General features: G+C 34.1%; 1 protein-coding gene and 1 non-coding gene across 2 annotated transcripts; one reads left to right on the plus strand and one right to left on the minus strand.

The window, feature by feature from the left end:
* Window positions 1-15,108: 15,108 nt before the first annotated feature.
* On the minus strand, window positions 15,109-23,066 carry LOC18434520 (uncharacterized). Its single transcript, XM_011625164.3, has 3 exons — window positions 22,413-23,066; window positions 21,580-21,750; window positions 15,109-16,042 (listed from the first exon to the last, which is right to left on the minus strand). The coding sequence occupies exons 1-3, from the start codon at window positions 22,767-22,769 to the stop codon at window positions 15,296-15,298; spliced, it is 1,275 nt and encodes a 424-aa protein (XP_011623466.1). The 5' UTR covers window positions 22,770-23,066; the 3' UTR covers window positions 15,109-15,295.
* On the plus strand, window positions 17,374-17,472 carry LOC148781483 (U6 spliceosomal RNA). Its single transcript, XR_016058721.1, has one exon. It is a non-coding gene; the product is annotated as a U6 spliceosomal RNA (small nuclear RNA).
* Window positions 23,067-23,683: the final 617 nt, after the last annotated feature.

Below are 23,683 nucleotides of genomic sequence, written 5' to 3' on the forward strand. Positions count from 1 at the left end.
TTTATATCTAATTATAATATTTTAAATATAAACAATAGTTAAAATCAAGTAGATCTATAAACATATGAAAATCTTGAAAATGGACGATGTAGATAATACGTTGTAAAATGCACTATCTCTAAGGCTTAAAATCTTTTTATTTTTCATAGTCATAGATCTCGATAGATGTCGAGATGATTAAAGGGTTTTTCAACATTAAAACAGCCTTTTCCGATGGATTTTTGAGGGGCATTCGTAGTTCTACATTATAAGGTAGCATCCTTATATAAACTTTTTTCTTTTCAAATATTTCAACTCCTGATTTTGTGTATCTTGATGGAACTGCATTTAAATAAAATGAAATGGTTAAAGTGGTTAATGGTTTATAATAGATTAAGGGATAAGAAAAGGGCATCTTGGTATCTTACACTTTTAGAAGATTATGCGCCATATAACCACTACATTCTTATTAGGCCAAGATTGCAGATCCTAAATAGATTCCTTTTCCTAGTACTTGATGAGGTAATTACTGAAATAATTTTATTAACAACGACTAATTTATCAATTAATTGATTCTTTGATCACCATAAATATTTTTTGACGTATTTGACCATTCCAATCATATTCTCTCTTGGAGCATATTGTACACTCTCTTTCGTATAGAAGTGCAACCAAGGGCATTTTTTGGAAATTTTCGGATCCATCTTACACACACTAGATGATAATTTTCAACAAAAGAAAAAAAAAAAAAAAAAAAAAAAAATTTTGAGTTCTTCGACGCTTAAATCCTACCTTCTAAAAATTCGACAATGTTTATTTAATCTTAAGATGTTATATTTTTTAAGAATTTAGATTATGCAATTTATTTTATTTTATTTTAAAAAGTTGGTTACTCGTTGAAAAGGTTACATCCTCAAAATTTGGAGTCCTAAAAAGATTCCTATTATAATTTGGAAAATGTTTTTGATCGGGCTGCAACCCTATCCAAATAAGTAAACCCTCACCTAAAGCTCACAAAAAATTCCAGTTATCAGTTCATCATCTCAGACTGGACCATTATGATCATAAAAAAAAAATAGGATTTCAAATATTGAAATAATGTATATTATAACACATTATCCAAATTGTCTATTTTTCCCTAAAAATAAGTATCCATATATATGAAAGATGTATATTATTTGTTTCGCTTCAAATTTCATAGTTAGTATTAAAAATGGATTTCAGAGCCATCACGAAGATTTCCAATGCTATGGACGAGGATTCAAGACTTGATCGGTAGATGTAATTTTTGTCAGAGGGTGCAAATGAATAGCATGATCTCCCAACATCATTTCATATTACACGTCTTTGGGACTTCTTGTGCGTCATGACGACAACTCAGCCTCCTCATCTTTGAGGGGCAAGTGACTCTTTCTCATTGTTGAAGTCTTTATTTGCTCATTCTTTGTTTCCACTGTGTCCCCCTACTAAATCTATAGGACGGGCATTAGTGAGTATTAAGAAAATAAGCATGCTTCCAAGGAGACCACACTAAGCACCTAATATCATGTTTTACTCTCTGAATTCTATAAATTATTTTCCTTTTTTTTTTTTTATAGCTTTTTATTTATTTTCTCACTGTTTTATGGATTTTTTTTAACAACGTTCTAATCCATCCGACCAGTTTGACCGGTTTCAACCATATCAACCCCTTCATCGGTCCAATCCTCACAACATTGCTGAGTGTGCGGGGTCTTTTGAGTCTAGGACATAGTTATCAAGATTGGACCAAACTAGCAGTTTGATTGGTCAAGCGGTCTGTGAAAAGAAAGTATATATTGTGTACTTGGTTAATATGACAGGTATATATCCTAATTTATATATTTAGGAAGGGTAGATACAATTTTGTGTGTTTATGATAGGAAACTGTGATTTATTTTTATATATTTTCGTCTATAATTTGTCTACAAAAGATAAGTCTGTATATTCATATGATTAATGATTACAGGGAGTCTCTTCAGAGAAACTTAAGACTCTTCACATGGTATCAGAGAAAGATTCATCTTAGCTGTGTCTATTCTTCGTCTCTGAAGCATTGTCGGCGATTTTTCAAGATGAGTCTGTTGCTCACCCTATCGGGAAAACCACCCCCTTTGAGTGTTTTTGCCTCTGGAAAACCGCCCATCTAAAATTTCACTTTGCCACTCTGATCTGGTATTGTCATTGAGCCTTTGAAACTCGACCTAAAACAACCCTCTAAAAATTCATCCAAATTTTTTTTGTGTTTTCATGTTCTTATCTTTTCTGCATTACTAAGTTTGTTTGTTCTGTTACTCGATCGTGTCAGTTCTGGTCGGCAAATTGTCAAATCTGTTTCGGATATGCATTGAGTTTTATTGGCTCTTCCAAGTGCCATTATATTTTCTCGGTTGTCTGGATTATTTTTTTATCTCTAGTGAAGGTATGAAATTTTTGTCTAATTGATCGAGCCTAATCTGATGTGGCCGTCAGTTCCTAATGTCATATGTTGATGAGGATTGTTGCTAGTCATAGTTGCTTTATTCGAGCTTCATGTTTTTTGCGGTTTGTTGTTCCGCCTCTACTTTTTATGCTTGTTGATCAAGTAATTTGAGCATGACAATCACCACATCTACTAGTCATGCTATACACCTGAAGATCCAACTGTTTATTTCCGCAATTAGTATTCAAACTCTAAGTGCTCTCTCTTATAGCATATTGAGTTTGAGGGGGAATGTGAAAGGAAAGTGTATATTGTGTACCTAGTTAATATGGAAGATATATATCCTAATTTGTATATTTATGATGGGTCTTCAATGATATCGTGTATTTATGGTAATTCTATTTATAGTATAGGAAACTGTGATTTATTTCTATATTTTTTCATCTGTAATTTATCTATAAAAGACAAGTCTGCATATTCATTGATTAACGGATACATAGAGTGTTTTCAGATAAACCTAAGACTTTTCACACCGTCAACTAGTGCTTTGGTTGATATGATTCAAAGTAAAAATCAAGTTTGATAAAAAACTGATGAAAATCAGCATTTGACCAAATCGACTGACTAATTTCAAACGATTCAATTAAGCAAACAAAGGGGGGAACTTTTTTTATATACATTACATATTTTTAACTAATATTTGTATTGTTTGTTAAAATTTAAAACATCCAGTCAAACTAGTTTAACTAACCGTCGAACTAGTTTTAACTTAACTAAAACCCTCTATAATTCAATGGCCGATCCGAACTTGAAATCGGTTTTTAAGCTCGGTCACATAGAGAGAGTGGTACATAGAGATTTTTTAGTTTGAAAGCATCCATTTAGGAAAAGGAACTTTTACGAACTCGCATTCTCTTGTTTCCCCAAATAATATCCCCGAATATTCGTTGAAGTGACCAAACATCCTAGCATTTTTAAATCACTAAAAAGGTGCTTCCAATATTCTTTGCCTCCTCATATTATATAATCGCTTTACCACATGGGTCCCTTATATTAGCTATTTTCCAACCAATAAGAAGCCAAATATTCATGCAAATGGCGATGTGCTCCTTCTAGAGTATACTATTTATTTACTCCTTCAAGCAAAATGCCATACATACTTTTTTGAATTATATTTAATGAGACTATTTATCTTTGATACAAGGTGATCACAATTCCTTACAACTATTTGATGTGAAGTTTGATAGCTTCGATGTGTCACAAAGTTCGATAATTTTTTTTTGAAAATTTGAGCTTGATCTATGAAATAATTGTAGCCATCCAATTTCACATCTAATGGTCAAGCTTAGTGTGACCACCTTGTATCAAAAGTAAATGGTCTTCACTAAAATTAACAATATAAACATCTTTAACCTAACGATTAATCTCGAGAAAACTTTCAAAACTTGCTCTATATGTACCTAAAAAAAAGTGTTGGTTAAAGAAATAGCATTAAGAATTAAATAAATTGTTTAATTTTTTGAAGGTGAGATCTTGGTATTGAAGAAATCAAAATCAAAATTTTATTTTATTGACAATAATCATTCACTTCTTAATTATACCCCAAAATTTCAAACTTAAGAAATTATCCTCACTCTTGAGTAAGTGTACAGAATGCTCTTGGGGGAGCCTGCATGGGCCTAGATCAAATGTTCAAATTTATTTGTTGTTTTTAATGAAATCTCCAAGATTGCCCTCGATTAGTCTCTTTAATATCCATATGTGTGCCTTATGTGGACGGTGCGCTTTTGCAGGATTCGTACGTAAATGCCCCTGCCATTTCACACAAACCACGTGTCTCAAAAGGACGTGTCATTTTCTATTATCTTCTTTCAATGACAATAATTTCCCAAAATATCTTGGTCGTAATTACTCCAACCCTAAACATCCCAGAACTTTCTGCTCTACCCTTGAAACTTCACCAAAGTCGGCTAGTGGCTTAGCATTCCAAATTTTTTGACTGAAAAGTCGCCTGCACCTTCCTTCTCCACAATCCAAACCCAACCACCGCCCTTGGCTGATGAAAAGTAAGTTCTAGGGTGATCCCCTTTGAGAAGGGAATGGGTTGGGCTGGGGTGGCAATCGGGTGAGGTTGACCCTTATTGAATCGGATCAAGGTCCTAGTCTTTGATCTAGAGGATCATGTCCGGGTTTGGGTGCAGCTTGGACCCTATTAGTTTGAGTCAAGTTTAGGCTGGGATCGACCCAACTTGACTCAGATCCCGTATAAAATATATAATATGTATCATCATCATCATAGCTTTCTCTCAATTAATTGAGGTTAGCTGCATTAATCTGGTTACATCATTTTGCTATATTAAGAGTTATACCTTCAATTAGGCTATAAGTCCCCATATCTTTTATCATTATTTTCATCTATGTCATTTTGGTCATATCCTTTGCTATTATTGAACTTTCCACTTGAACTAACTCGCAATTCCTAATAGGTGATGTACTGGGTTTGCGCTGCACATAGTCTGCCTACCTAAATTTATGTTCTCTCATCTTATCGCCTATCGGTGTCATACCTAAATTCTCTTAAATGTATTCATTTGAAATTCTATCCATTCCTTTGTTGTCACTCATCTATCTTAATATCTTCATCTCAACTACATTAATTCTATGTATATGTTGTTTTTTGATTGCCTAACATTATGCTGCATAAAGCAAAGTTGGTTTCACAATTGTCCTACAGAGCTTGCTCTTCAGTTTTATTGGTATATTGCAATCACATAAAACTCTAGTTGTACATCTCTACTTCGTCCACTCAGTTCTAATTCTAGGTGCGATATCTTTCTCGATCTCTCTATTTTCCTAAATTATCAACCAAAGATATCGAAAATGTACTCTTTTGGTATTTCTTGATTGTTATTCTTAATTAATTCATCGTCTTTACTCTTATTATTTCTAAACTTACATTTATATACTCTAGTCTAGCTAATTTTTAAATCTTTAGATTCTAGGACATCTCTCCAAAGTTCTAGTTTTGTATTACTCCCTTTCAGGTCTTATCAATCAAAACTATGTCATATAAAATATATTTGTTTAATTTCTAGTCAACTCGGACCCGACCTGACTCCTTGCCACCCCTACTGGGCCAGCATGCTAAGAAACTTATATTTATTAGAATAATATGCGTGATTGTAAAACATTTTTCTCCTCTTAGTACTGCATTGTTAATTTTCAAATGCTAAAACTGTTAATTAAAATTTAAAAAATTATCATAAATTTTCACTTCTCTTTGAAAATAAAAGAGACAAAAATTTATCTCAATCCTATATATAAAACAAAACTGATGCAGGCCAAGAATCACTCAACCGGCTAGGTAGGGCGAATCGTTCACACTGAGAATGATGAATCACTCAACTCCTGATGGTAAGGCTCACTCAACTCCAAAAGTCAGTAAGAAAATAATTGCAAATATTTTTTCTTCATTCAAAATTCGTCATCCCTCTTTATAACCATTGTGTCAAAACCAATGGTTTAAAAACCGGATCGGTGACCTGGATTGGGCTTTCAAAAAACCGATCCGGATCGGCGAATCGGTGATCCGGATCGGGAATCGGGTGAATCGGTCAGAATAAAGCTTCAAAAAAATCCGAAAAAATTATTAAAATTCATTATAAATATTGTTTTTTAGGAATTCAATAAGAAATGAGGGTACTCCATTAAGAATTTTCATGTTTTTGAATGAATATGCGAATATTGATATGTTCTTTCCCTGCATGAACCGCCATTCAACATTTAATTTACATCACACAAAAGGATAAACATAGAATTATCATGGAATAAGTATATCAACATACATGGACTACAATAAAGCATAAAATTAGTAACATACAATCTAAAAATAAAATGATAGACGACGTTGTTGTTCTTCTTGGTCACGCTGGTGCCATTGATTGAATTCGTTTGACAATTCATTGATTCGATCTAAAAACGAATCATCGATATTAGCGGGCGTCTGACTATTCCCAAATCCCTGAGTGTTAGTGTTCTGTTGTGTTCCCAATCCAAAATCCCCGAAACTTGTCCATCTTTCATGCTCACCTGCACTGTCGTGCTCATCCCTACACTGTTGATGTTGGGACTCGATATGTGAATAATATGGCTGGGATAGGGTGGCCTCAGAATCATCATCTCTCTCATTTTCTCTTAGACCCCCTTCCCACTCTCCCTCATTAGGTGCAATATCACCGACATATTGTGGATACATTGGCTGGCTGCTTCCTCTTTCATGCTGCTCATCACTTTCTTCAATATCTTCGTCACCGATAGCCTCAAAGAACGCTCTCTTGTGCAACACTGGCTCCTCCTCTTCTATTACCCATTGGTCTGCTGTGTCTGTAACAAATATTGTGTCTAAGTTTATCGGCCCATAGTCTTCAAGCTTCTTTCTTATTTGTCGCTCTCTGAGGTTTAAATTATAATGAACGTAGACTAGTTTATGAAGCTTCTCAGAAGCGAGTCGATTCCTCCTAGTAGTGTGCAACCATTGGAACGTACTCCAGTTGCGCTCACAGCCAGTAGCAGAACATGTCTAGGAGACAACCTTGATTGCTATCCTCTTTAAGTGAGGTGCATCAGTACCATATATCTCCCACCATTCAGCTGGATTAAAATGTAAAAAGCATTGTAAGGGCAAGAACAATTCATAAGATTAAATATATGAATAAACAAAATATTAGCGAGGGGATAACCTGGATCCATCATAGTTCGAGAATTTCTGGCAAGTCTAGTTCCGAAGGATCCTATAGCATCCCTATACATAGCAAGCTAAAACAAATATATTACGTTTTAGTGCATTATTCCTCACAAATATAACAACTCAATGAAGTTCTTACCCAAACATTAAATAATACCTCTTGTATTGCTGCTACTTGGTTTCGATGGCTTCTCTCCAACCTTGCAATAATGTATCTGACCCCTTCCATAATCTTGTGGGGTTGTTCAGGTGTCAAATAGAAAAATTTTGGGTTGAAGTAGTAACCTAAAAAATATATAGGTAGAAAAATGTCATTTACAATTTCATAAAAAAATGATTTAAACTGAAACATTGTAATGATATAAATATATATTTACCAACATAATGAATTGGACGTCCAAATTTGGTGTTCCACCTCTTTTCTATAATCTCGATCACTTTGCTAGCAAAATTACACTTCTCCCCAATAGCTGATTTCACCCTCTCAATACCTTCATAAATGATACCCATGGTAGCTTTCTTATCAGCATCCACCATTCTTAACACCGTGACCAAAGGGGCAGTGGCCTCTACAACACTGGAACATCGAGACCAGAACAGCCTATTTGAGATTATGTTATCCACTTTTATACCGGTACTGGACTTCGAGAGGCGGTCATTTAACCACTCTTCACAAGTAAACAATCTCTTTAATGCACCTTCAGATTGTCGAATGGAGTCCACAGCTAAATAATCGGTCGCAAAGCGGGTTATGGCAGGCCTGATTATCTCTTATTTTTTAGAGTGTTATCTAAACAGAAATAATATTTTAGAGTGGTTGTATATAAATCTCGACACCAACCTTGCTTCATCTAGAGTCTCCTTCACAATTTTGATCTCACCGATTTCCTCTAACATAAGATCGATGCTGTGTGCAGCACACGGGGTCCATACTAGATGCTTCCTCTTATCCATCAACTTGCTGCCCGCAGAAACACATGCACGCGCATTGTCCGTAATAAACTAGACTACATGCTTATCTCCCACCTCCTCCACTATCTGATCATATAGTCGTACGCAGAAGTTTGCATCCTTCTTCGTCCCTGATACGTCTTTGCTAGACAAAAAAGCTGTACCTTTTGGGGAATAGGCCAAGAAGTTTAAAAACTCATTTTTGTTAACTTTATTCAACCAACCATCACTCATGAGAGTAATTCCTATCCTTGGCCAACTCTGTCTATATTCTTGAATCCACTTTGTAACTTCCTCTACCTCTTCATCTAATATTGGCCCACTGATGCCGTCGGGGTTTTACCCCGGGCCCGACTCTCTGGATTGCACTAATCATAGGTGGAAAATATGGGCTATTGGCTGCATCAAAGGGAATCCCTTTATCGTAGAACCATTTACCAACATATCTCCCTAACATGTTTCTTGTACCTTTAATCATGCCTTTTAGGGTCATCTGTTGTGACTTAGGCTTTGAGAGAAATGGGTCTTTACGACCATGACCTGCAATACTGGCACTCCTAGGTAACTTAGAAACAATTTCTTCAACAACTGATTTTCCTTGATACATATTGCCACCAACCCCTCCATACATATTTGAGCTGGGCCCGCCATACATGCTCGAGCTGGACCCGCCATGCATATCTGAACTAGGCCCACCATGCATATCGGAGCTAGGCCCACCATGCATGTCTGAGCTAGACCCACCAGGCATTCTAAACCCACATTCCCTCTGATATTGTTCATGTAAACTCAATCTTGTGGCCATGTCCAGCTCATTATTATATTGCTCTTCTAGGTCATAATTATATTGCTCTTCTGTATCATTCCTGCTTGATGGTGTATATAAACTAGCTATCTCCTCATTCATCCTATGTTTGGCAATTTTTTTACCTTTGCTAGCATCAAGAATTGCCACCATCTGTTTTTTTACATTACTAAGGACACTAGTGCATGCAGAAACTTCTCCCTTAACCCCTGTCAATTGTTGCTTGAACCTATGTACCCCACTACTTATCACTCTTTAACAGTAATTACTAATAATTTTGTCTTTCTTGTTGGGATCAAGTCTGACCCCATGTTGCCATGCAGGGTCTTCTGTAGATCTTGACATGATTCAACTGTTTTAAGATGTAAAAAGTTTAAATAACCTGACAGTTCAAAAAGAAAAATAATCACCATATGTAGTGATAATATGTTGCGGTAGTTCATGTAGTCATATTCGTTGTTATTTGTTATTGCAAAATACCTTTTTTGACAATAATATTTTTGTACATATCAATTACAAACATTTAGAATAATACAAAATGCAAGCTCCAAACATGGCTACAACTCAATTATCAAGAACATACATTTTTTGCATTAAAAAATTAATAATAAAAACAATTCTTCAAAGAGCCGGCTAACATCAGTCATTCCAACTAAAAAATCCATGAACAACAGATAAAAAAAATACAGTTTTGTATTAAAAATATAATAACATGCATTTTTTTGCATAAATAATCCATCAACATACAATTTTTTCAACAAAAACTTTAACAATAAAAATTTAAAATATGGTTTAATACCTCATGATAATTAAAACCTTGTCACGATTTTCACATCTTTTCGGAAATTCATCATTTTTCAAAAAATTCGATCATGGAAAAAAAAAAAAAAAATTACAGCAAACTCAAACAATAAAAATTAAAAATTGGGTTTAATACATCATGATAATCAAAACTTTATCACGATTTTCACATCTTTTAGAAAAATCATCATTTTTCAAAAAATTCGATCATGGATAAAAAGAAATAAAAAAAAAAAAGTACAGCAAATTTTCAAAATTTTTTATCATGGATTAAAAAAAAAAATTAACAAATTTTCAAAAAGTTCGATCATGGATTAAAAAAAAAAAATCACAAATTTTCTAAAAATTCGATCATGGATTACAAAAAATTCGATCATGGATTACAAAAAATTCGATCATGGATTACATAAAATTCGATCATGGATTACACAAAATTCGATCATGGATTACAAAAAAAAAAAAAAAACATAAAAAAACAAAAATTTCGATCGTGGATTACAAGAATAGAAAAAAACAATTCGATCATGGATTACAAAAAATTCAATCATGGGTTACAAAAAAAAAAAAAATTCGATCATGGATTACAAAAAATTCGATCATGGATTACATAAAATTCGATCATGGATTACATAAAATTCGATCATGGATTACAAAAAAAAAAAAAAACATAAAAAAACAAAAAATTCGATCGTGGATTACAAGAACAGAAAAAAACAATTCGATCATGGATTACAAAAAATTCAATCATGGTTACAAAAAAAAAAAAAAAAAAAAAAAAATCGATCATGGATTACAAAAAATTCGATCATGGATTACATAAAATTCGATCATGGATTACATAAAATTCGATCATGGATTACAAAAAAAAAAAAAAACATAAAAAAACAAAAAATTCGATCGTGGATTACAAGAACAGAAAAAAACAATTCGATCATGGATTACAAAAAATTCAATCATGGGTTACAAAAAAAAAAAAAAAAATCGATCATGGATTACAAAAAATTGGATCATGGATTACATAAAATTCGATCATGGATTACATAAAATTCGATCATGGATTACAAAAAAAAAAAAAAACATAAAAAAACATAAAATTCGATCGTGGATTACAAGAACAGAAAAAAACAATTCGATCATGGATTACAAAAAATTCAATCATGGGTTACAAAAAAAAAAAAAATTCGATCATGGATTACAAAAAATTCGATCATGGATTACATAAAATTCGATCATGGATTACATAAAATTCGATCATGGATTACATAAAATTCGATCATGGATTACATAAAATTCGATCATGGATTACAAAAAAAAAAAAAAAACATAAAAAAACAAAAAATTCGATCGTGGATTACAAGAACAGAAAAAAATAATTCGATCATGGATTACAAAAAATTCAATCATGGGTTACAAAAAAAAAAAAAAAACAAAAAATTCGATCATGGATTACAAGTAAAAAAAACAAACATTTCGATCATGGATTACAAAAAAGTCGATCATGGATTACAGAAAATTCTATCATGGATTACAAAAAATTCGATCATGAATTACATAAAATTCGATCATGGATTACAAAAAAAAAAACAAAAAAAAACAAAAAATTCGATCGTGGATTACAAAAAAAGAAAAAAACAATTACATCGTGGATAACAAAAAATTCAATCATGGATTACAAAAAACTCTATCATGGGTTACATAAAAAACAAAAAACAAAAAATTCGATCATGGATTACAAAAAAAAACAAACATTTCGATCATGGATTACAAAACATTCGATCATGGATTACAAAAAATTCTATCATGGGTTACAAAAATAAAAAATAAAAAATAAAATTCGATCATGGATTACAAGAAAAAAAAACAAACATTTCGATCATGGATTACAAAAAATTCGATCATGGATTACAAAAAATTCTATCATGGGCTACAAAAAAAAAAAAAAAAAAAAAAAAAAAAAAATTGTTCTTCACAGAGGCGTTTTACATAAGCGATTTTAACTAAAAAATTCACCTCTAAGTGAATAAATTACATCCAATTGAGTATATTTTCTGATAAACAACAATATAAGGAATCAAAACCCTAAATTTTTAACACATTATTTCTAATATATCATGAAAACAAAATCAAAAGGCGGAAAAAAAAAAAAAAACAACGGAATTTGGTTCCGCAGACATCTCAGTGTTCATATCAAATTTCTTGCTGTAATTGACCAGATTACGTAAAATTGAAAATTTTAAATCATACTAGACACAATAAATATTAAAAACCCTAATTATTGAACTCATTATGTTCAAAATATGCCGTGAAATAAATCAAATGGCGGAAAAAAAAAAAAACCCAAAGTTCTTACCTGATTTTGTGAACCGAAGCCTTCAATCTCCAAAAAACTCTGTTTTGCTCAACGATTATCACAAATTAGTAACAAAAGGTTTTGATTCACAGCTTTAAGATCAAAATGCCTACAAATTTTGAAAGATTCATGCCCTATTTGGCATGAAATTTCAGAAAAGGCGGAAACCCTAAACACCGAATTTTTCGTGATCCAAAAACAACAAATTTTTCCACCATTTAATCCTTGAAAAAGCTGAATAAAGCTGTTTACAGCCTGCAAATCAGATCACATGCCAAAAAAGACAAGAAAAATGATCAAAAAATGACAAATTTCAAAGAATCCCGTGAAGAACACTGTGCAACCCGTGTTCTTCACGGACTCGCCGATTCCGCACAGTGAATCGGCGAGTCACTGTGCGGAATCGTCCGGTTCTCTCTAGAACTGGACGATTTCCGATTTTTTAACTGATCCGGTCCCTTTTCACGATTTCCGAGTCGAACCGGGCGAGTCTGGTTCGACTCGGCGTTTTTTAAAACGCTGGTCAAAACCATTGGAAGACCAAAACCCGCATTTGGAACTCTTAAAATAATAACTATATGCAAAACTAACCTATAACCCATGTAAAAAGTGTTCTACTGCAATCCTAGTTCCCATGGAAACTACGTACACATGCAACTGAAGTTCCTCTTTGAGTTTTTCGAAAGAAAAATACATTAATGTTCATACATGCAACCTATTTCCTATGCAAACATTCCCAAAGAAGAAAAAAACAATAAATTTCATTTACATTTAACTATTTTTTCAAAGAAAATTGTTTCATGTGGGCTGGACCGTATTTTTACAAATGCGATCCAAAAAGTGTAAGGTATCCATCCTAAAAATGGATGCAACTAGATGCTCCATCTAAAAACAATGAAAACTAATGGTCCAAATGTTTTCGTACTAGAATTATTATTTCTTGTTTTTAAAATTTATTTATTTATTCATATTCATGATCTCTATGTTAGAGATTATATGTCCTTAAAAATTAAGTCTTAAAATTTATCTCAAAAATAAATTTATTAAGAGGCCCGCATTTCTACATATGCGGGCTTGGCCGCATAAACCAGGTCCTTTTTCCAATACACTTGCGCTTGCACTAACTGATCATACACCTTGGTGCTAAGTAAGAACGTCGAATAGGACCATGCCCTGACTCGACATCGTGTCATTCACCTATTCTCGAAATGAACTCGCCTTCGAGTTTATTGTGAGGCCTTTCCAAACTTGCTTCATCTCTTCTTCAAGGGGCCATTCTACTTGCTCCTGTATCATGCTCTTCTTCTTGGAGAACACCTGTACTCGAGTTTTGAAGTGGATTAAGATGAAGCTGATATCAATCCTCTTCTCTTGTGCCACTCTGATTTTATGTGCATCATACTCTATGAGTGTGTGAATGTACAGTTCCAAAGAATTATCTTCAACAAAAAAGCATAGTCACCTGTTTTGGAATAAATAAAAGCATAGTCACCTCTTTTGGAATAAATAAAAAATAAAACACATCGCAACCTCTCAATGAAGTATTCGCGGTGCTGCCTGATCATGAAACCCCAACATATCAATCTTGACAACTGCAACATGGAAAATTAGTTAGGAAAATTCATTTTTCTAACAAGAAACATCAAACTGCCATAGTACACAATTTAGGATGGGATGTGAGTCTTCATAAAAAAAGATAAGAGATAAGAATCCTAAAAGTTAAGGAATTGGGAGACTCATGCAAGGGCCTTTGGGTTGTCGCCTTTCCCTATATTAAGTTGTATTGTAGAGAGATAAATATATATAGAAACAAGAGAGGAAACCTTGAGTGTGTTGAGAGAGGCTTTGTCAGAGATTGAGTTTGCTGCTCTTGTTATCTCAATTAAGAGTCATCTTGTGTGTTTTTTGTTTGGTAAAAAACCAACTGACTTCTCTATTACATCTAGGACAAACCAAGTAAAATCTTAAAATTAATTTTACTTTATTTCCTTTTTGTTTTATTTTTCTTGCTTATTGCCCATGAGCAGGCCTCAACTTGGTGCCCGAAAAGTTCACTCTCTCAACTCGTCCTCATGACAATCGAGGGTTCTAAGATGGAAAAACACATTTTCAATTGATTCTATGCCTTTGATATTGGGAGCTTTAAAAAATAATGTAGAATTTGTGATCTTTGAAGAAAAAAAACCTTCCAAAAACAGTATGGAGCTCATGATCTTCAATTCTTGTTGGTCCGGAGCCCCATTTCAATTCGTATTAGTTACCAAGCTCCAAGGCAACAACCAATTTTCTCAACTTTGTATCTGCACCATGTTGCCCCACACAAGAAAAACAACCACCACAAAACCAGTGCTCCAAAAAATGTTCGAGGCTGGTTATTATCAATAGAAAACGCCCTTGAGAACGGGTGAGCCAGCTTAGAACCAGCGACAACCAGTTCAACCCAACAGTACTATTTTTTAAACATCGACAATATCAATAACAGAATGGATTGTATACTATAAAACCTTTATATTTAATACAAAGAGCTTACAATTAATCTTAGTCATTAGATGTCCAGTTCGAATAGCTTGGGATATGTATTAAAGTTTAAGAAATTTTTTGTTGGGCTATAAGTTTAATCACAAGTACACTTGAAACCATGTGATTTGAAATTTGATGGCCAAGAATTGTTGTGACTTCATTGTACTGAAAGTAAATGGTCTCTTTGTATATTTTTCCATAACAAAAACAAGAAAAACAAAAAAACACTACTTTTAGGAGTCCATATAGAAATGAATCACGTATTAAAAATCTATTTTTGAGATGGATTTTTTGACCTAATTTTCAAGGACATGTAATCTCTAATATGGAGATCATGAATATGAAAAAATAAATAAATTTTGGAAATTAAAAATAATAATTCTATTAAAAATTATTTGAACAGTTGGTTTTAATTAGTTTTTGATGGACCACCTATTTACATCATCTTTAAGTTGGATGCTTTATACCTTAAGGACCACAAATGTAGAAATGCAGTCCCCACCACATGCATGATACAATTTTCCAAAACAAAAGCTTATCTTCACAACTTAGTTTTACATTAAGGGCCCCTTTGATAACTGGAAGGTAAATGTCCCCTAAAAATTAGAAGTTCTTCTTTGCCGGGAATATACATTGATGAGGAAGTTTCTTCTTCCTCCCCCTAACTTCTTGTTATCAAACACACCCTAAGACTTAAATACAGTATCATACCAGAGGGCAAACCCAATCCCAACCTTTCCTACACTTTAAGTAACGAAAAGAAGGCTCCCTTACACTGCCCATATCCCAGTGCCCATCACCCTCACAATCATCGCATTTCCCAGCCATAACTGGCTCTTCTCTTATGCTGAGCCTCTCTATTGGTGGGTACCTGATCTCACTACTTCCAAGATCCTCGATCAGTGTGTAGCTAATCTCTCTAAGTGGATAGCTAATCTCGCCAAAAAACTGAGTGCCCATAGAACCCGGTGACAGGTTCTTGTCGAAATTGGGGGGGAAAACATTGTTTGTATCCATTGATATGTGGTAAGGAATTTGGTTGGATAGAGGGCTTGGTGTTGTTCCAGTTTCTTCATCGCTATAAGGGACTGAAATGGCATCTCTAGGTCGTTTGTTAGGACTCATCTTGCTTCGTGGGAGCCCTTTTTCGCAGTCCAGTGGGTAGGTTGTCTCTTGTATGCTAAGATTCTCAATTGGTGGGTACAGAATCTCACTGGAAAGCTGAGCACCCATAGGACACAGTGACTGGTACTTGCCCGAATCACAAGAAAAAGCATTGCTGGTATTTGTCGATATTTGAGAAGGACTATGTTCGAATATTGGGCTTGATGTTGCATTGCAATGAGCATCAGAAATGGCATCTCTGGGTCGCTTGTTTGGACTCATATTGCTTCCTGGAAGCCCTTTTTCGTAGTCCTCGAGCCAAAGGAAAAAGTTGCAGGCTCCTTGACCCTTCATGGAACCATAGAACATGAAAATATTGAATAAGTTGCATAGAAGATGGTATTTATTCTATTACTAAAATGAAATAAAAATTATAGTGAAAAATCAGTTAAGCAATGAGAGGTCAATGCAGAATTTCCTTGCTAGGTGGCTGAACTTATAAAGACAGAGACACTCCATCAACATCTAAAACCGATATGAGGGTAAAAAATGCCAATCGCAAAATTAGCCTATGAGCACAATAAGTTCATATATCATTTAGAAATGTCTAACTTTCGTAAGTGCCTGACATTTGTTTCCTATCCTTGGTCTGTCAACACATGCCAAAAACAATGGGGACACAGGTCTATATTACAAGACTAGGTCTTGATAGTTGATATATAAGCATACGATATGCAAGCTACGCTAAAATTGCGTAAAGCATGAAAACTAAATGGAACTATAAAATTGATCTATGTCACCAAGGTTGGTAGTCTTAAAAAACTTTTGAGACAATTCTAGCATGATGGGAAGAATTGGCATGAGCAAAAGTCAACATGCATGTGCTTGACAAACATGAATTGGCTCTATACATCAGGGGCAAAAGCATCATAAATAATAATGTGATTTTGTTGTTTTTGCTTCTATATGGTTCTTGCCAAGTTTTGTGGCAAGTTCAAGCCTTATCTGTCTCAGCTATCGATTTGAGCATCTCTCATATCTTGCAGGCAGGCAAACGATAAAAATCCTTCTCTCATTTCATAGACAGAGAACTAGTGCTCTTTGAACTAAAACCTGCACTTGTGAACCATTAAATTTCTGTGCAGTTGGTAACTTATACAGTACCAAGGTTTCAAGTAGAGACATGATTCCTGTGTAATTATTACCTTCCATTTCTACAATTAAGCATTGGAACTTTACACAACTCAATTTTGAAAATAATATGATAAACACAGATGCCAAATCATAATTCCATAAAATCTACATTAGCAATTTCATTAAAACATTTACAAATTACAACATGCATCATGCTGTTCGAAATAGATATCAAACTTCATAACAGAAATAAAATCAGCCAATAGACTAAGTGAACTTCGTGAAATATAACTCCACCATGCCTTAGCCATTTTGTGTAACTTGTTGTGGTAAGTAATCACCCACTACTCACATGTGTGGGTTTTAAACGCATCATAATAGGGAGCAGGTGTGTAACTTCATCCAGAGTTACATTTACCCCAAAAAAGAAACTTTGACTCTCAATTCTCAAAAGGAATTTAATAGGGAAAGAACTAAAGATTTTGGTAGAGCTAAACATAACTAAAGATTTCAGAAGATATAAAAGTCAACAGCCTTTTTGAAATGCCTTGGGAGACATCTAATAAAATTGGAACAATAGAAAAGATTAACATGGCCTATGTGCAAGGATGAAATGCACAAATCAAGAAATGGTCAAATTTTAAATGCCCAACTAAAATGGAAAGAGGTGCCACAACAACTGATACCCATTTCTAAATACCAAAGATAATTGAACCACATCTTAAATTGGGTTGTAAACTTTTCCACCAACTGAAATGTTTTAGAGAAAGCCTCTATTGATGTTGTAAGAATACAAGAAAATAGTGGACCTCATATAGAGGGTGCAGTCAAACACTGTTCTCTGTGACCACGCTCTAGATTAGAAAAGCCAGATTCCTTGTAAAGCATAGAACACACTCATGCAACACGCAGTGAGATGTATGAAAACATCTAAAATACTCAAGAAATATAAAAGAGTAAACCTTACAATAGCTGGGCAGCTATAATGAATAGTAATATAGGTAAAATCTCAGCCATCAAATCTTTATCATGTGGTTCAGAATGCATATCACCATATGAATTTTAATTTTTTTTTCTATAAATCTGATTAAGATGAAATTTTGAATGTATATACCTAACACTATTGCACACCATAGAAAAATAAAAAAAAAATATTTTCAATAATTTAAAATGACCAAATTACCCCCGTCATTTTTCAAGGGTATTTCGGTCATTTTATATTTTGGAAAACATTTTTTATATATTTTTTAATTGTGCGCCCTATTTTTTAGTACACACGTCTAAATTTATGATCCAATTTCTAGAAAAAATATTAAAATTCAAATAGTGACATGCATTCTGAACTACAATGTGAAGATCTGACTGCTCCCATTAAACCTATTATACTATTCATTATAGCTGGCCACCTATTGTTAGCTTTTTCCAATATAAAAGGAGCAATTGCCAGATGTGGAAATTTGGAAAAGTACTTGAACTTAAAGTGGAAAACATCTTTTTTAAAACTCCAAGACACCAATTATAAATAAGAAGAACTTCAAAATATAGTATTTTATATTCTCATCTCAATATCCCAATTCTGGCACCAACTTGTCCAAATTGCACCAAATAAAACAAAAATATTAATGAGCAAGACTTTGCAAAACATCGTTTTAAAAACTCCAAGACACCAATTATAAATAAGGAGAACTTCAAAATATAGTATTTTATATTCCCAATTCTGGCACCAACTTGTCCAAATTGCACCAAATAAAACAAAAATATCAATAAGCGAGACTTAGATACCTAACTGAACATGTAAATATCCAACAAACCCAAACCAAATACTATAAAACTCTCTTCTACTATGTCAATAGGGAGACTTCTAAAGCACCCAACTGAAAGAAGAATTCACCATGCTGAAAACCAATGGATTGCAACACAAGTTGCTCACTTTAGACTTTTCACAGTGGGCGCAATGGCACTTTGTGTCAAAATGAAAGAGAATGCTTTTACGCGTTTTTTTTCTTGTTCTTTTTTTCGTGCATTTCAACTAGTCAGGTGAGTTGGAGCATGGAATCCTCCAAGTCTAACAAATGACAATCCTAATGGAATCAATGCATGATGTTGCGGTTATGAGACTAACTAATTCCCAAGGTCCACTAGTAGCCAATTGCACTTAATAGTGAGATCGAATGGGCAGTTGTTCTGAAGAAAGATAAATTGTATTAAAAATGGTACTTGGGTTTTGTGCCTCATGCTGACGAAGTATTCATTCCTTGGTCGGAAATGCTTCAATTGGTACACGCAAGAAATAGGAAAATTCAGTAACACTTTGCTCAATTTCTTGTGAAATAAAATTTTCATCAGTTAGCGTCAAGGGAATGGATCCCTGATTTCTGATTTCAAGAGAAAGGACATGACGAGGATAAATACCATCTTTAACTTCCATTATCAAATATCTCTCAGAAGGAATCGAAAGAAGATACACAATTTCTTCCAAGAAATCCCCGACAAAAACTACACAATATTTCTTCGTTTCTATCAAAGCTATCATAACCACTACCTACATTCCACATAATTGTGCACCACAAATAAGAGCTAATAACAGACCTGTGATACCATAAAAACACATCACAATCCCTTATGGGTAAACAAAAACATTTGCTAAGATGGAAAGAAGGATATCACATTTCTGCCAAGATAATTGGAAGTTCCATTTTCTTAATCTGAAATGGATGAGAGGAAAGGTTCCTTTTTTGAGGGTACTCCTGGGAACATGGCCAGCGGAGAAGGGTTGGGGACTGTAGCTTAGAGGATTAGAGCATGTGGCTACGAACCATGGTGTCGGGGGGTTCAAATCCCTCCTCACCCACCTCAAAAAGGAAGGTCCCTTCCTTTACCTCTAGGGTAGAAAAATAAAGTAATCATCAGCAGAGCGGATGCAAAGCGACGGAACTTGGTCTGAGTCTTTTGTTTTATATTTCTAATTTTTAGAAATTAGGAATTTAACTTTCTGATTTCATCATTAATCATTGCATATAGTATTCCTGGACCGAATCGACATATTTGTGTTCTACTCCCCATAACTCTTCCTCAGCCAAGCTTGGGCAGAATAGCGGAGCAAGTATTAGCAATGTTTTCGTCATCATTAAGATGCTTGCTCGCGGTAATTGTGGCCTCTTGAGAGAATTCATGACTGCATCTTTGATGCACTGCTAGTACATCACCTGATAATTAGGAATTGGCTAGTTGTAAACAGCCCCACAGCTATCGAACAAAGGATTATCCTCAGATATACAGCGAGGCGTTCCATCCTGTGCTAGTTGAGGGACGTGCTAATTGTTTACATCCATTAGTTCGTAAGGGATTCAATACAAACTTCGATGGGGACCAGATGGCTGTTCATATACCTTTGTCTTTGGAAGCTCAAGCAAAAGCCCGTTTACTTATGTTTTCTCATATGAATCTCTTGCCTCCAGCTATTGGAGATCCTATTTCTGTACCAACTCAAGTTATGCTTATTAGACTCTATTTCCTAATGATCGTGAATCATCGAGGTATTTGTACAAATAGGTATAATCCACGTAACCACAGAAACTAGCAAAACGGAAGAGTTACCAATAATAACTATAAGCATGCAAAAGATAAAGAACCTTACTTTTGTAGTTTCTACGATGAACTTGGAGCCTAGCGTCAAAAACAAATTGACTTATATAGTCCTTTGTGGATCCGGTGGCAACTGGATCAATGCATGATTGCCTCAATAAATAGAGAAGTTCCTATTGAAGTTCCATATGAATATTTGGGTATATATCATGGGATTCATGAGCATGATCGAATGGTAAAAAGTGTAAAAAAAGAAATCCTTTGCATATACACCTCACGATAGAGATGTAAGTAATATTCACATGGATTGCGAGAGATTAGGAGCTCAAACCCTCGCCATTTGCTTCTTTTCCTTCCAAATTATGCAAAAAACAACAATCCAAGGATGCAATTTCTTAAGCTAAGACCCAAATCTTCTTCTTACTCTCTTCAATCACCTGGCAATTCTGATTTCTTTAAGTTTTGATTAATTACGAATTTTACCACTCTTCTTTCAACGATTTAAAAGTTACATAAACAGCGACTTTTAGTTTAAATTTCAGAAGTCATAAGCTTGTTTGAAAATAAAGTCATAAGCTTGTTTGACAAAAAAGTCATAAACTTGTTTCAAATTTTCAACAGTTATAAGCTTATAGCTTAATTTATAAAAGGGTGTGGTTTGTATAGAGCCTAGGCTCTAAACAATCAAATTAGAGCCTACCTTCGAATAGTGTCAAGAGACATGGTCTAAACATTGGAAATCTTTGTGATAGCCTTAAAATATATTTTCATCTTTATTTATATAGTTTAAAGCTTAAAAAATAGTGCAGATCGACCGATCTATGAAAACTAGAAAATCTTGAAAATTGACGTTCCAAAAATACATTACAAAATACACTGTTTTCAAAACTTGAAATCCTAAATTTTACTATGTCCATGTATCTTGATGTGGAGATGATCAATTTGAGGATATTTGGGCATCAAAACAATCTCCTCTAGTGAAAATTTTGAGGTAGGCTCTAATTTGATTGTTTAGAGCCTCGGTTCTGTATAAATTTTTCCCTTTATAAAAACCAAAGCAGCAGCCAATATATGGAGCTCTGCAATAACAAAAGCTAGTAACCAACTTCATTAAAGTAAGGCAACTGAAACCATCACATTAGAACAGCCCAAACCCACTGTTGTACCTTTTTGATGGGGCAAACGAAGAACTGGCGACCGGGATTCTTATCAGTTTTGGAAGTAAAAAGCTTGCATTCTCCGGCTCTACAACCACAAATTGGAAACTTCAACATAGACCCGCTTTGTGGCAAGGAAGGTACATCACACCATTGAAAAAATCCGCATCGTTGGTACATCTGAACCCATCAAATACAATTAAACATTTCATAAGTATGAAAGAAGGAATTAAACTAACACAACATATATATCATGGAGAAAGATGCAGAACAAATAATCAAAATTTCAAGAAAAAGACCATAGACAATTTATGGTTAAATATGAAAAGAAGGAAATGGCGTTAATAAGTTCAATAAGGCAATTACAATGATCCTAATGGAGAGAGAACTTAAAAGATATGCCTATGATGAATGAGGATAAAAAGTTAAAAACCCGTGATGAACTCCTATAGAGATTATAGGATATAAAAAATAAATGCAATAAGCCTTATATATATATATATATATATATATATATATATATATATATATATATATATATATATGAACAAACCATGCATGTGGTGAAGAAGGTTACAGACCCATGACCGCATTTTGCTGTCAAAGAAATAAACATAAACTAACCATGGCTTTTATCACATTCTAGAGAGAGAGAGGTTGCAGAGCCCATAACTATATTTTGAAATTAAACAAATAAAATACACATGAAACTACTAACTATGGCTTTCAACACTCCCTAGAGAGAGAGTTACAGAGTCCATGGCTATATTTGCAATTAAAAGGAAATAAATGGAAGTAAACCACAAAAGTGAAAGAACCAAAACTATGAAACTTTTACTCACAGGGCATGTATAATATTTTCTTCCTGGGTTTTGTCGAGACTTTGAGATGCTAACAGGGCAAGGCCCCCCACCACATGGGCACTGCACCTCCAAAGAAGATCCTTCACCATTGCTTGGACCCATTTCTCCATTCTCTCTCTTCCAGTACACAGAGGAATCCTCTCTCTTTGGGTTCTCATGGCGATCCTCTCTCCTCAAACCCTCATTGCAAACTTTCTTTCTCTTCAATTTCTCAGGGCAGTCTCGAGCCCAGTGACCTCTCTCAAAACAGGTGAAGCAAACATCCCTGGGTTTAATCACAAATCCATCTGAAAGAACCAGAGGACTCTTGCTTGGTGAATTCGAGTTCGAACCCATCTCTGATTTCAGTCACTCATGCAAATCAAAAGACTGTATTTTTTGTGCATCACTAGAGAGAGAAAATGCAAACCAGTAGACTGGTTCTCGACTTATATAGAGAGAGATAATGCAAATCAAAGCAAACGATTTTATTCTCCTAGAGAGAGAAAAATGTGGCACTGTCACTGGCTTCTCCCAGAAGCTGAAGCCGAAAGTTAGAGCTGGCGAACCTTTCCCAAAAGCAAGTTACATAGAGTGCCCACCCGTGTTTGTAGTTCTCCACCACCATTTGGAAATACTGTGAGAATTAGTTTTAAGTTTTTAACCTTTCAATCCAAATATTAACGTCAATAAACTTTTATTTAATTGTATTTTATGCTGCATTTGAAAAAATTAATGTCGCGTCATCCAGGTGTTAGAAAATTTAAATTTCTTTTTTCTAGATTAATCATTCTGTAACTTTTTAAGTGGTTATCAAAATTTTAGATGAGCACGTAATATGCTCCCTCATGAGCCTAGTTTATTTTTACTCCGCCATCCGACTTGGTTGAATTACGTGTCCCGTGTCTCTTATGTCTTCTCAAAGGGTGTGCTTTCTATAAGATTTGCAATCTCACCTCCTCATGAAATAATTTTTATGTAAAATATTTTTAGGATAATCTATTTTTATATTTAATTATAAATTTTAAACTTTAAAAATAATTAAAATCAATTACATTTATAAACATGTGAAAATTTAAAAATAGATAGTCTAGATAATGTGCTTTAAGATGCATTATTTTTGGTACTCAAAATCTTTTTTTTTTCATAATCATACATCTCGACATCAAGATGCTCAATTAGAGGGTTTTTTAATATTAAAATAATATTTTCCGATAGATTTTTGAGGTGCATCCATCGTTGTACATTTTAAACTTGCAACCTTATATAAA

The sequence above is a fragment of the Amborella trichopoda genome, chromosome 6, assembly GCF_054954075.1.
Source record: "Amborella trichopoda isolate Santa Cruz 75 chromosome 6, AtrichopodaSantaCruz75HAP2 v2.0, whole genome shotgun sequence".
NCBI classification, from domain to species: domain Eukaryota; kingdom Viridiplantae; phylum Streptophyta; class Magnoliopsida; order Amborellales; family Amborellaceae; genus Amborella; species Amborella trichopoda.

Bases quoted from the DNA above. Each gene is read 5' to 3' on its own strand.
- LOC18434520 (XM_011625164.3), bottom strand. From the start codon at position 22,769: ATGGGTTCGAACTCGAATTCACCAAGCAAGAGTCCTCTGGTTCTTTCA. The intron at 21,751-22,412 runs GTGAGTAAAAGT...TGATGGGTTCAG, and splicing joins GAAAATATTATACATGCCCT to ATGTACCAACGATGCGGATT. The intron at 16,043-21,579 runs GTACAACAGTGG...GGTTCCATGAAG, and splicing joins TCGTTTGCCCCATCAAAAAG to GGTCAAGGAGCCTGCAACTT.